The 14,640-nt window shown below is 48.1% G+C and overlaps 1 protein-coding gene across 1 annotated transcript in view; it reads right to left on the minus strand.

Annotated features, from left to right (window-relative positions):
* Window positions 1-6,750: 6,750 nt before the first annotated feature.
* The window catches only part of LOC142588749 (uncharacterized), a 62,132-nt gene continuing 54,242 nt past the window's right edge, over window positions 6,751-14,640 (minus strand). Inside the window, exons 13-14 of the mRNA XM_075700568.1 lie at window positions 13,909-14,032; window positions 6,751-10,658 (exon numbers count right to left, since the gene is read on the minus strand). Of these exons, the coding sequence (XP_075556683.1) occupies window positions 8,779-10,658; window positions 13,909-14,032 (2,004 nt within the window). The 3' untranslated portion in view covers window positions 6,751-8,778. The remainder of the gene's footprint in view (window positions 10,659-13,908; window positions 14,033-14,640) is intronic.

The following is a 14,640-nucleotide window of genomic DNA, read 5'->3' on the forward strand; positions in this document are numbered from 1 at the left end:
GGTCCCGAGAAACGAGGCCAGGGTTGACAAGGGAAGAGAACACGTCATTTCTGCGAGCCGGAACGCCAGCGAGCACCAGAAGGAGACGTCCGGAATGGTGGCAGGCGCTTAGCACTGCGACACTGCTCAAGGCGACGATGTGCAACGGGGCCTCGAGAAGTGCGGCGGTGTGGCTGTGCGCATGGTGACGTGTGCAACTCTGCTGACTGCGGCGTGCACTACTGCCCTTCGATACGAGTCGAAACGTTTGGCGCGTATGAACATTGCCGACGCCGCGTGAAGCATATTCTCGCTCACCAACAATGAGAGATGACAGGCTTTCAATGCGACTTATAAATATGATGTATATGCGTATTTTATTATCTCTGATATACTTTCTTGCGAAGTAAAAGTAGTCCAGGGATGGCCACAGCACAGTTCTGGCGAGAAATTATGCCCTGATAACAAGCGCACAAATACAAATGAGTGCGCCTGCTTCGCGTTACTTTCGTGCTAGGTCCATACAATGGCATCCAAGTGTCAACCCATCCAACGACGTTTTTCAAAGCTAGAAATGATGGACCTATGACACCGTCAGAACATGAGACCATATTGGCACACCATTAGGAAAAGAGAGTTCTCGAGTACGGGCTTTCAGTTTTACATTTTCTGCTTCTGTAGATCCATCTTAACTTTCTCGTGCACTGTGCGTCCGTGAAAGTCTCATTGCTCTGCCTTCATTTTGCTTATGCTAAGGCATTAAGTTGTTTATGTGATTTCACCGCACGTATTTGCTAGTAGTAATAGTTTTGTTGAAAGGAACGTGAACGCCTCCCATAAATCCAAGAGACGCCTCTTTCGTTACCCCGTTGCACCAACGTCTCAGTTACCATTCCAAGCTTTCGAAAAACCGAGTGTATTTCTTCGGTTGCTGTCGAACCTCGCTTGTTTCAGCTGTAGGATACATGTAAAAACACTTACGTGCTTCTATCAGGAGGCGGGAGTTGCCGAGAACGCATCGCAGAGGCCTTGAAGTTTTGTAAACTTCTAATACTGCGCTGAACTTGTGGCCCGTGCTTGGTAGTATTCAGCTACAAACTAATAAGCAATAACAAAGAAACGAAAAAACTTCAACTTGATTTACAAAGGCCACTGGTTGCTGCTCGGCTCCTGCTCCTGCTCGAAAGGGAGACCCGAGAGAGAGCGATGACGGTTGGTTTTCGGGACATACGCAATCCCCCTTATCCTGGTTCTTCGCCATAGTGTGAGAGCACATAAACTACACATGATACGATACCTGTGGCGTAGCCAGAAATTTCGATGAGGGGGGGGGGGGGGGCTTACGTTGCAGCTCGGCATCCTCCTTAAGAGCAAGCTTTAGCTCGGGTGCCCCTATCTAAATACATGTAGAACGGGTATTCGTTTTTCTCGGCAATCACTGCACCAAATTTGTCGAAGTTCGTTGCATTTATAAGAAAAACTTGGAGGGGGCCGGGGAGTTCTAGTGACTGTTGGTTTCGAATTTTTCATTTAGGTCGTCAATGTTTTATTAAAAACTGGCAAAAATCGAAAATTTTCAGAAAACGAAACTATCAAGTTTAAAACTCTGTAACTCAACAATGAAAAATGATATCACAATTCTGTGAATCTCATCTAATAGCACATATACAGCGGCGAAAATTTCTATGTTACACACGAAACTAAAAAATTTAGTATTATGGAAACACGGCTTTTGCAGAACCCTTGTACACAACGTAACCAATTCACGTAAGACACAAATTGCCATACCAAATTTGTCCACTTTGACTGTTACAATAGATGCCGTTGACAGAACCGCTATATCTGTTCTTGATGCAGAGCTATTAGTTTGCAAACGTCGTGCTTCTATTTCTTTCGAACTTTCAAATTTTTCGATATATTTTAAACAAAATTCAGGCCCTAAATCGAAATTCCGCTTCCAACAGACACTACAATTTAACGTTCCCTCTCAAATGCAACAAATTTCATTAAAAGCGATCCATAGGTTATCTCAGAAAAGCGTTTCTGCGTTTTACATGTATTTGAATAGGCCGCGTCGGAGTGGGGCCCAAGCTAAAGATTCCTCTTAAACAATTTGTCGAGGGATCAAATACATGAATAATAATTGCATTCCCATTGCCAAAGATGCTGCAAACGAATTCTTGTACGCTACGTACAGTAAAGATAAGTAAAATATATAATTCTTCATAAAAGAATATATTCGTATGTGCCAAAAATTGTGTCCAAAATAACTGATATGAATGCTTCCATGTTTTTGTCCATTTAATAATAAAGAAAATATCACACGAACTTTATAACTATATCAGTTCGAAACCAGCAAAGCAGTGCATGCCGCTGATATGAAAAATGTAAAGGCCCAGAAATGAACAACTTGAGGACAAATATGTTAATGAAATTTTGTCATTCAAGAACCGTGTTTACATTAATGTACGTATGCAACGGCCAGTGCAAAATATCAATGACGCTGGCATTTGTTCCAATGTATCACGCAGGAGCAGCTGTCACCGGTCGTGTATCGTGAGTAATTGCACCGAAATTATAGTCGTAAAAGAGAGCACGTATAAAAAGCAGGACTTCTGCAAAATATACGAGGGCGAGTCAAATGAAAGTGAGCCAATACGAATATATGACAAACGGGGTACTTTATTTAAAAGGAATCTCCATGAGCATTTAGACATTTGTCCCATTGACGAAGGAGTCGCGTGATTCCGGTCTCATAAAATTCCTTGGGTTGCTGCTTCAAATAGTCTGCAACTGACTCTTTCACGTCATCGTCCCACACGAATGTGGCTCCCTTGAGCTGTTTTTTTTTTTCGGTTGCCCCAAAATGTGGATGTCGCAAGGCGACAGGTCTGGGCTGTGTGGCGGATGTTGCAACGTTTCCCACTTGAATGTTGCCAGTTTTGTATTGAATACATCAGAGACGTGGGGAAGGGCATTGTCGTGGAACAAGATGAGCCCCTTCGTCAATTTTTCACGTAGTTTGTTCTTGATTGCGACACGCAGCCGATCTGGCGTTTCAGATTATCGGAAACGATTGATAGTCTCTCCAGCTTTAGAAAATTCTATCTGTAATGGTCCCTGACGATCGAAAAGAAAGTCAACAACACCTTTCCCGCGGAAATCGTGGCCTTTGCTTTCTTTGGGAGTGGTGAATTCGAATGTTTCCACTGTAAGCTTTGCCGTCGTGTTTCAGGCTCGTAGTATTGACACCATGGTTCGTTCCCGATCACAATTGCAGACAAGAAGTTGTCACCCTCATTGTGACACCGGATCAGATCAGTGACGGCAGCGTCGAACTTCTCCGTCTTCTGGCAGTGGTTCAAAATCTTGGGCATCCATTGCGCACACAAAAGCCGATGACAGAGATGTTCATGAATTATGGCGTGAACCGAATCGTGACTGATGTTCAGACGCTCCACCAGTTCATCGATGCTTATCCTCCGTTCTTGTCTCATCACCGCATCAAATTTTGCAATTTTGTTAAGGGTGATTTCACGATGGCTTTAGTCCCGTCTTGGATCGTCTTTGCAACTTTCACGTCCTCCTTTGAACCGTTTGCTCCAACGCTTCACAGGGGCCAATGAAATGCGATGTTCAACGTACACGGCAGCCATACGGCGACTAATCTTTTTTACGAAATACCTTCAGCAGTCAGAAACATCACGGCACCAAGCTGTTCAACTTTTGGAGTTTCCAATATGTCACGCAACCATGGTCAACCGAATGTATGAGAGCATTACAGAACCTTTATCCTCACACCTGCGTGTCACTTTTCTAAATGAAACAGCCCTCTCTTCTACGCACATGCCTCGCAGATAATGAACCGAACCATTATTGCGCGGGGTGGGTAGGCTCACTTTCATTTGACTCGCCCTAGTACATTAGAAATGCGAAGATACAATGGGATAGAAAAATGCGAAGATAGAGCTTGATAAAGGGCAAAAAAAGTGTCACTGGAAACAAAGTTCACTGCACGTATGCTCAAGATCTCCCAACAAGATATTTAAATATACGTATCTAAGAAAACGTCACGGTGTATAATGCGTGAAACGAAGCGAATAAACATGTTGCGCAATCACAGATTCACAGAATCCTAGATGCCGTCACCATTACATCTACTCCCCCGATGTATCGCGCGAGACGGAAGGTGACTAGCTCGCTCTCCGCTTTTCTCCTTTGCGCACACAAGACTGAGCCGCCATCGTCGGCTCACCCATTCATGCCCCCCCCACCCCCGCCACGCTTTCACTCGCACATAGAGCATGCGGTACTCGGCAAAGATGTTATCGCGCTTGGACTTTATACGAAGCATGAGGGCGACGGTGACGACAGGAATGCGCTTGGAGTGTCCATGTAATTGCTATCGCAATAATATAATAACAGTATCTGGCAACTGAAGCGTCCCGTGGCTCATTACTTTCGGCAAAGGAAGAAGTAACAAAATCGAACTTTCACCATGCAACAATTCGCTGCGCCGCAACAATGTATTTTTTTTCCTTTTGAGGGGCGGGAGCACCGAAATTAAAGAACCCCAAGGAAAATATGTTGGCCACAATTGAATGCCTACTTTGCGCACCTAATGTGGCTACCGAAGGAATATAAAAAGAAAACGTGAGACGCTTGGTCCACGGAGAACCATACGCATTCTGCTCGGTATCCTACACCGGCGAGCCAAGACTTTCTGGAGAGGTTGCCCTCAGGCGAACTCGGTACAATGCGTGGAGTCCCCACAGTGATGGAGGCAAGCGGCCATTGTTTCCTTTTTTCGTCTGCTAGCCAGAAAGCGTCTAAAACTCTGCCAGGCGAAAATCCACTCGGCCAGAGCAAACCGAGCAGGCACCGAAGTGCGCCGCGCGGTGATCAGGGCAACACGAGAAAAACGTATGCGCTCGGGCTGCCTCTCGCAGCCCGCGGGTAGAGTAGCATGGCATGGCATGGCAAGAACTTTATTTTAGTCCAGAGAAACTAGGGTCCGAGGGCACAAGCCCCCAGGCTAAGTCGGTGGCTCCGCCCACGTCGGCACCGGTAGGCCAAAGGCTTTCCCGATGTCGTGAGCTCTCCGGACGGCCAGGAGTTCATCTTGGAGGACTTCGCTGGATATGCGTCGACTCCAGTCCTCCTCTCTGTTGAGATCCGAAGCCCTTTGGTTGGGGCACAGCCAGAACATATGATCAAATAGACATGGAGTGGGTCCACAACTTTTAATCCTGGTCAATTTTGTTAAGCACGAAAGGTGTGGGATAAGATTTAGTTTGAATCATTCTTAGTGTGACTGCCTGAGCTCGGTTGAGCTCGGTAGGGTAGCAAGACCAAAAAAATTGAAGATGCTCAATGTGCCCTCGCGAATAAAAGTCAAAGTAAGAAAAATAAATAAGAACGTAGTTACCTTGGCTGGCTTTAGTGTCTTAACATGGCGTAGGTAAAAAAAAAGTTGATATTTTTTTTGTGCGACATGACGGCACAAATGAACCACCACAACGCTTCGTCTCATTGGACCTCGCTGCGTCCTTTCTCAACTTGTCTAATAGTGTGTTGATTCGGCTTGTCCCGTTGTATGTTCCAATGCAAGACTTTAGAAAAGTCAATGCACCTTTGGCGTCAAATGTTTATAACAGCATTAGACCTACAAAGTGCCGCAATTGAAACTCTAAAACACTACTTTGGAAACGTCAGGCACCTGTCACATAAGAAGTTTATGAGATTTATACCCATAGAGTTTCGGAATTGATATCCATTTACTGCGTAGATTCCGCGGCCTCCGCGAGATGCCGCGGTGAGTCCATTTGTCATCAAAACGCCATTGAAACTTTGTGCTCGGATGGGGATGCTTGCATTATGTGACTCCCGGTGCATGGGCGTTGCCACGAAATCCAGCCCGAGTTTGCAATTTTCGCGGTGAAATGTCCTTTCGAGCAGGAAAAAGACATTATAGACAAAACCCAGAATGATTTCCGGCGCCGGGGGTTGCTTTGGTCGGCGGTGCATTGACAGCACGAAAAAATTTCCGGGGAGGCTGAAGCCCCATTAGCCCCCCCCCCCCCCGCCCCGCTGGCTACGCCCCTGTCCCATACAGGTTGTATGAAGGGTTAAAACTACCCACCCGCATACCAAATTGTCCACTTTACCAGTGTCCTCTTTTTCGCCGGACTTTGTAGCTATATTTGTGCCCCCCCCCCCCACACACACACAAACACACACGCACGCACACACTTCAAGGCTCATTTTTATAGTGTTGTGCACTATGTTGGTGCACATAGTGTCCCAACAGTTTCACACAAGGAACTGGAGAGAGCAGCCTACGGATGTATTTGCACAGCATGACAGCTCATACAACAGGTATTGTTAAATCTATTACTATGTGCGCACATGAAACTGTGTTTAGAAGCTTTATATAAATGATGAGAATAAATATATGGAAATACATTCCTATGCTAACGGCATTACTTGGCAGTATATCTTCTATTGATAAATATTGATAAAGAGAGATACAAGAACGAGTGACTTAAATTTATAACAATCGATCCTTGTGTAGCTGTCCCTGCAACGTACTCGTGGGCCGAGAAAATTCTCAGGCTCCGAAGGGCGGGCACCAACACCGTAATAGTACATCAAACACTGCGTAAAAAGCCCCAGTAGAAATTTTTTCACTGCTCCTTCTGCACAGTCTTACTATAGGACTCTATAGTGACCGCCGTTGGTCCTGAAAAAAAAACGATTTCACTAATCGCATTGCCCTGAGCATATGCACTAAATACTCAACGTCAACAGCAGTATGCACTTCAGTAGGCGTTCAAGTGACACTTCAACAGCGTTGAACAAAAAGATGAGGCGCGGGGCAAAAAGGAGCATTGCCATAGGACACTGACAAACGCATGATAATGCAATAATTACTTAGCACTATGCTGGCACAGCCCGTAAGCAAGCGAGTTTTCTATTTAGCATTGCAGAAAAAGAAGCAGTGCGTCAGGCACACATCATGGACACTTGGACTTTGCCCATTAAACATAAAGTAAAATTTCTTTCATTCTCTATTGTCAATTCACGACAGCCTCGAAATTGACGAGCAGGCTCAAACCCACTGGACTGCGCATGAGGCATTCAACAAGAAACGCCAAATGAATACATTTTTTAGGTCAAACGATGACTTGTAACGCAGCAGTAAGACTTTGCCATGCTCAATAAGGAATAGTGGGGCTGAGACAGCGTTAAAACCGTGCCCATGAGACGTTCTCAGGCATGCGCACACGAAAGCGTTCTCTTGAATATAGAAAAAGCATCGTGCACACGTGAACACCAATTTCGCAGCCTCACAATGCGACATATATGCTTTCTTGTATGCTTGCGAGAAGTCGAGTAGCCTGACAGAAACTTGCGTGAACGCTAACGCGAAAGTCAACGCAAGGAACCTTCTCTACTTTCTCACTGGCATCATAGTAATGACCCTGAAGACTAATGCTGAGTAGACCACAAATATGACCGCCTGGCGCAAACAAGGAAGAAAGGAAGCGCCAAGCGATCATATTTATGTTCTACTCAGCAATATGAACCGACTAGCCCAGCAACATGTACTTCTGAAGATTAAGTCGGGAGTAATACAAGATGAGTGGGGACCAACGTTTTGCATTGCTCAGGCGCAATGCACAAGTACCCTGGTGAAACAAATTTCTTCGAAAGGTGGTGAAATCGATGTGTGCTTATGTTGTGAACAGCATGCATATGCTACAAGAACACAGCAGCGCTTGTGTCGTGGTTTTGGTGGCATACGCGTAACCTTTCAGAGTCACTCTGCTATCTGGGAACTTCATATTTGCGTTTTATGACACCTTTTGAAAGCGTGCTGCTTAATAAAAAAAGATATCGTCAAGATTATCTCCCATCGTTAATCGCACGAGTGCTCTGCGTGGTTCACCAGCTTGGGCGTTTGGTAAGAACGTCCGCACCCTAGTGTATTGCTTGTAGATTTGTTTGTGAAAGTTGTCTTTTTGAGAACCTTTGAACGGATGTGCTATTCTGGTGAGTACTCTGTACACTTAGAAGCACGCATACACAGGCTGGAGATGGCGAAGTAGCTGCGACTAGAAGATCCCCAGAGTTCCAGAATCAACGAATGCACTAATTAGCATTCGATAGCTTTCGTTGATTTTGCAGCATTTCACTCTTTCTTTTCTACCTGCCTGTCAGCTTATTTCGAATATATTCGTAAACTTGTGCTCTAGGTTTTTGATATCTGCGTTCCTTTTCCTGTAAAATATGACGCTTTCTCGAAAGTAAGCTGAAATGGTCATGTTTTCTTTTTGCTTTTTTGCGGAAATTTACTCGTACGTTGTACTTACAGGTAATAACAAACGGCTGATTCTCGAGAGGTGGCAGAGCAACGTTTGCGAAAAGCACTAGCTAAATGGCTGTGCTCGTAAGCGTTGTTATTTCCTGCGTATATGTGTATTCAAAATTATTGGGCTACTGAGGACGTGACCGGACCTTTCGCATGACCCAGCGACGGAGCTGTTCTGCTACTCTTGGCGCCGCGACGCTTAAAGACAGTGATGTAAATTGCCGTCACTCTCTGAAACTTTCAGGCGGTAGTATTGCAGCAACTGCCATGCTATACGGTTTTTGGACAAGATCCATGACGTGCGCCGTGGCCTTTGAGAACTGGTAGCAATACTGCACTCCGTTGTTCGTTATGAATCACCACTAACACGCAAAGAAGGAAAGCCATGTAGCTGCTGAGTGCAGCTTGGGCTGGACACCAGTCTTCTACTCGCGGTCAGTCCTGGCGACGATGAAGGTCACCTGCCACTTCTTGTTGTCCCTTATCTTGTTCGTGGGCAGCCAGAAGACGTTCTTCTCGCGACCGTGCCGAACTTCAAACTCGAGCACCCCTTCGTCGTCGTCGACGCCATCGCTCACGCTGCCGCCGTCACCACTGCTCGCCGCCGGACTCGGGGGCACTTCCTCCGGCGAGGAAGAACCCTCGGACACGTTGTCCGGCCTGAGCTGGACGCAGTTGACCACGATGTCTCTCCGGGCGGCCTCCAGGAATTCGCTCACGCGCACGGTGCGAGTGATGGCCTCGATCTCGTCGGCGGCGGCGACAGCAGCGGCCGTCGGCGGCGAGGGCTTGAGTCGCATGGTGACCACATCTTGCGGGAGCACGTTCTTGCGCAAGCTCCGGCTCACTCTCTCGAGGAGGACCACCTCGTCGACCCTCTGGTCGTCCGGCAGGATGCCGTCGCCCTCGTGACCCGAGTCCGTCTCGCTCGAGTCGCCCTCGCGTAGCCGCACTTCTCGGGCTAGGGCCTCTGTGGCCGCGTCCGCCGTGACGACGGAGGCACGCTCGGCCGACGTGGCGCTGCTTCCTTGCTGGCGAGCCTTGATCCAGTCCTTGAATCGCACGGCCTGTTGCTCGCCCAGCGATTCGCGTACGCTCGAACGGAACTGCTGCTTCTCTTGTTCGTCTATTGCCGCCATGTTGGTGCGCTTGGGATCGTGCGGCACCCAGAACGGCAACAGCGCCGAGCTTCGCTTGGGCGTCGTCGAAACCGCGTCTTTTGCTTTCGAGAATGGTGGCCGCCTCGGAGTGACGGGTTCTTCTGCTCTCGTCGCCGCAGGCGAGAACTCCCGTGGTTCGGTTGGTACTTCCGTAGTCTTCTGAGCCGCGCGAGACAAAGCTCTTCTATCTTGCAGCGCTGCAGTTTGCTGAGCTCTCGTAGCACCGGAGACTTCAGGTTCATTTGATTCATCTGTCCTACTCGCACTTATGCGCCCTTCGTGTTTCTTTAGGTAAGGAAATACGTGCCTGCTGGCGTCGGCTGTCGCTTGAGAGGGTTCTTGGCCTTTCGTGTGCGCTTTGCCCATGGAGTCGAGTTTTCTTTCCAACGCTGGACCTCGCGTCGCGGGGACTTCTTTAACTGTCCGTGTCATCGTCTTTCCCGCTCGCGTTTCGCGTTCCCTTCGCCCTGTAACTTCCCTCGTGAGAGACGTGGAGCGATGCTTCTTCCTACCGGGCAAACCTTCTTGTTCCGAAAGAGCCCCGTCCGTCGCGGCTGCCCTCTCCAGAGACTCCTCTTCGGAAATCCTGCGCAGGTTCTGCACTGAACCGTGCAGCCTCGACATCCCTTCCGTCACCGTGACCCTCGACGCCATCTCTTCTCTCCTCCTTCTCAGACGCTCCTCTTCCTCCCTCTGTTTTCGAATCCTTTCCACCCTCAGCCGGGACGCCTGGTTGCTCGCCACTTCCGTTGTGCTGGTCGATGCCTCCTTCTTTGTCCGGACGGTCCTCCTTGGCGACCTCCTTACCGATGACTCGGTGAGCTGAACCTTCTCGGCGGGCCTCTGAGGGAACACTCTCGACCGGACGTGGCCGTAGCCCGTGCTGCGGGCGGCGGAGGGCAGCGGCGGAGCACCCCTGACCACGGTGAACATGCTCGTCAGAGGACTGGGCAAGATGGCCGGCAAGAGGTTCTTACGCCCCACAGGGTGCGAAGGCTGAACGTGCCGGGCTCTCTGGGGACCCGCTGCTTCTGAGGGCGCATTACCGGCATCTCCTTCTTCGGTAACCGTTGCCGCGACCATGTTTGCTGTTCCGCTGTCTTCGGTCTGGTCGTTGGGTCCGCCGACTTCCTTCGCGCTCGTTCCTGGATAGGAAGAAATTTGAAGAAAGCAAAGTTAAGAAAAGTGCGATTTCTGATAAAGCATTGGTACAAAATTACACGCGCAACAGACAATCTATCGCGTATATTTATCCATCAGTTCTTTGGCGGCAATGATGTTAGTCTCTGCTAAGCTTCTCAGATGCGCTCCAAATAATGCAATTTAATTTGTTCGGACCAAACGATCAACTTTGAAACTTAAGCAGCATGCTTTGTAACCTACGTACTGTGCTCCTCTGAAATGTTAGTTGTGAGTAGCCCTTTCGGGGCACTTCCTTTAAGACTAAACATGGGTAAGCTATTAACGCAAATTTGATCATTTTCTACGACTCACCCAATTAAACCACGTATTCGTAACTATGTCAATACATTTCCGACAATGCACCCTCTGCAATCCAGCAGTTAGAATAAAAAGTAATTGTATACAGCTTACGGCAGCTTTTATATTTCCAGAAATCACTGTGTACATTTATTTTTTCTGTCGCGGCTTCTCGCAGGCACATTTTTGGTTACGTGAAGTCATACTAATACCTTGGCTGTGAAGTACTCTTAAAATCAGAGCATGTTTTGTGCCTTTATCTCCACCTATAGGTGCTGTTCAACCTTCCATATCTTCCAGGTTGAAAACACGCCAACTCACTGGCTCGCTATCTTTTCTAGGTAATTTATTATGTGAGAAATGTGTGACACTGTATAGCCATGCTCTTTCCCGACACGATAATCCGTGATGGAGGCTGATTACAAATTTACTTCGTTTACCCAGGTCACTCTAGTTCAGTTTTATTTCAAGTGGAAACGCGCATCTTTTCTCGATTCACCCCTGTGCTCATATAGCTCAACGCCTGTCATTCGAGGCGAACTAAGCCGTAGCAGAGGCCCCTATGACAGCCGGCCACGAGCGATACACACAACGGACAACGAGACTGTCGTAAGCAGATACACACGATGCACTGACGATGTCGACGTTGACGTCCCACGCAACATATGACACTGAACCGTGAACGCCCACTCGAACTTCACCCCACGATGCGCCCAAGCACCGACGAAGAGTGGACATAGCCTGGCGGAGACACGCCGCGCCAGAAAGCGATTGGGAGGGAGACTTTATGACCTGTTTCCGACTGTGCTTCCTTTCACCCCGTTCCCATTTACCCTATAACGTTTCCACCATACATGACAGCAGTTAAAGCTGGTGATCGTAACCGAAATGGAAAATTTCAGTCTAGCCTGAAAGGCGAAGCATTGAAATTGATAACTAGGCTTAGCGTCGCGCTGTATAGGCGTTATGAGGACCATGCCAGCAGGTGTCGCAGCGGTCGCACATGAGATGTTACCGAAGTAAAACCGTCAGAGTTTGACAGCGCAGGAAAAAAAAAAAAGAAGAGCAGCAGAGTTAGCTCGAAGTTTGCGGGCGTTTCCGCAGAGGCGAAGTATACAAAGCGGTGTGGTATTTCAGTTCAGCACGAACGTTAGTGAGTGTGCGCATAACAACGCTCATGTCAGCAGCGAACGGCAGAACGCTGCCCTGCCTCACCACCGATCCACTTGAGCGGGGCGCGTTGACGGTGCGTCTGCTTTCGCTTCGTCGTTTTTGCAGCAAAAGGCAATCCGCGTGTCTGGAAACTTCTACCCCACCGGCCGTGCGCCGCACATGAGCCATCTATAGCGGAGCAACACGTCAACAGCGGCGCCGACAGTATGAGTGCGCCCCGAGCATCCGTATATTTACTATCGCTACAGTAAAAGCCAAAAATAATGAAGAACACTGGTTTTTATCTTGACGTTTACTATACGTTTACTACCCGTTCCGCTCAGACGAGGGTATACGTACTTCGCAGAAACGCCAGAAGCTTTAGCTTTTGTACCGTACCTGCTAGGTAAAGGAAAGACGTTGTGAAAGAAATGCTTGCGTTTCAATGTGTTTAAGGATTGCTAGAAGACCCGAGGGTACATTTGAAAAAGAAATTAGCGCAAAAGGCCACAGACACAGTAGATGATTGTATGAAAGCTCTAAGAGTGTATCACGTATTACCTTGACACAAAATCACGTCGAGGTCCGCATGCCCTTTTTTTATCACTCTTTGCCTCCGCCTCAGTTCACAGTAGGACGAGAAACTTGCTTTGTGACGTCACATTCGTGCCATATTTACATGGTGTTCCTCGTAATTTGTGTCAAAATTAGATGATTGCGGGTGCCACGTAGCTGGACAGAACTAATGTAATGTTTGCCGTCTCATGGAGCAACTACAACTATATATATATATATATATATATATATATATATATACTTGTATAACGCCTTGGCAGAGTGCTGAGTTGTAATGGTTGCTTCATGTCGGTAAAGAGCACATTTAAGCAACAAGACAGTCCTTTCCTATGTCGCACTGCGGTGAAGTACGCTCTTTACAACTATTCGTAATGTGCCCGACTGTTCTGTGCGTCCCATGCTGCTGATGATACAAAGTATGTGTTAAGACTATATTTGTCACTGACAGAATTACTTGACACATCAGAGTTAACCTAACAGAGCTGTACAAAGTGTGCGCAATTTGGGCAGACACTGGTTATCTTAGAGCCCTCTCGGGCGTTTCCTACTGCTGCAGTTTTCCCTAGGCGGTCTTCTACAGTACGTTCCAGAAGGGCGCGCCTCTTCCATATTTATGTGGCCTTAAACGTTGCCATATCGCACTTCTCTTTAAGGCGAAAGCCTTATATATGACGCATGAAGGGAAAAATCCGGCGTCCGTCCGACATCCGGTGTTAACATCCGATAGTAACAAAGCCCACGTGACCAAGTGATGACGTCACGGTGTTGACATTCGATGGCACCAAAACCCATGTGACCAAGTGATGACGTCACGTTCTAGGAGTTAGACCTGCTGTGGCTTGCACTTCGAAATCCCGCAGTGAAGTGAATGAAGGTGAATTAAAGTGCATTAAGGTGAATTTTGCGGGAAGTAATTTAGGTTTAGCATGGGATTTGACCCTGCTGGATCAATTAGAATGCAAATCGAAATCGTACTGGCGAACGTCGATCTCAGGAAAGCGTCTTAGATTACAACGAAGCATGCGCCAAAGTATACTAAATAATGTTTACGTGCAGCGGCAGCTCGATTTGCGCGCGGCGCGAAAAAAAAAGGGAGGTGGGCCCTCCTGGAACGTAAGCGTGAACTGCTCCCGTAAAGAAAGCCCGTGCCGTGACGCAATGTGGCTGCTCGCCGCGAGGTGGCACTACCTGTTCCGACGCTGCGGTCATCCGCGGGCGGCTGGCTCCACCCGTACGCCCGGCTGACGCATTCCAGCGGGCCATCCGATGCGGTTCCAGACTCGTGGTGCTCGTCCGCCTCGTCGTCGTCCCTCTGCGCATGCGCAATCAACAAAGTTCGCGCACTTCACTCGACAAGAAGGGTGACGTGGTCCGGTATCCGTCGGTATCCCTATCTATTGCACCCACGGTTTGGAGTGTTCGGTTTAAGCTTTCAAAGTGACCTTCATTTCTCCAGAATGAAGATCCGTTTCCTTGCTCGTTTCCTGATTCATCCATCAGTTGATTGAAAGGTACAGGCTACTTCATTCGTTCAAAGGCTGTGCTGCATTTGCCGCCTGCGCGGCAAATGCAGCACAGTCACAGCGTAAGATGTAAATAGAGGGCCTTCGCGGCGAAGTCTCTGCGTCGTTTTCACGAGAACGAAGTGAACTTGTCCGCCCGGCGTCAACGGCGAGCTGCGGATTGCGCTGCTTTCTGCACAGTGGTCTGCTGAGCCCGAGGTTGCCTGGTTGCAGCCGCGCGCATAGCTCTACGTCTCGCTTCTTCAGCAGCGGTTCGTACCTTGCGAGGAGGCCCCATAATGTGTACCATAGCGTCTTATATGCTTTCAGCATACCCTTAAATTTTGAACGTTCAAGCCTGGGAGCAATGCGCATCGGACACCAGAGTGCACGTCCTCGTTTCAACATTCGCCCAGAC

Source organism: Dermacentor variabilis, chromosome 7, assembly GCF_050947875.1.
Source record: "Dermacentor variabilis isolate Ectoservices chromosome 7, ASM5094787v1, whole genome shotgun sequence".
Taxonomy (NCBI): Eukaryota; Metazoa; Arthropoda; class Arachnida; order Ixodida; family Ixodidae; genus Dermacentor; species Dermacentor variabilis.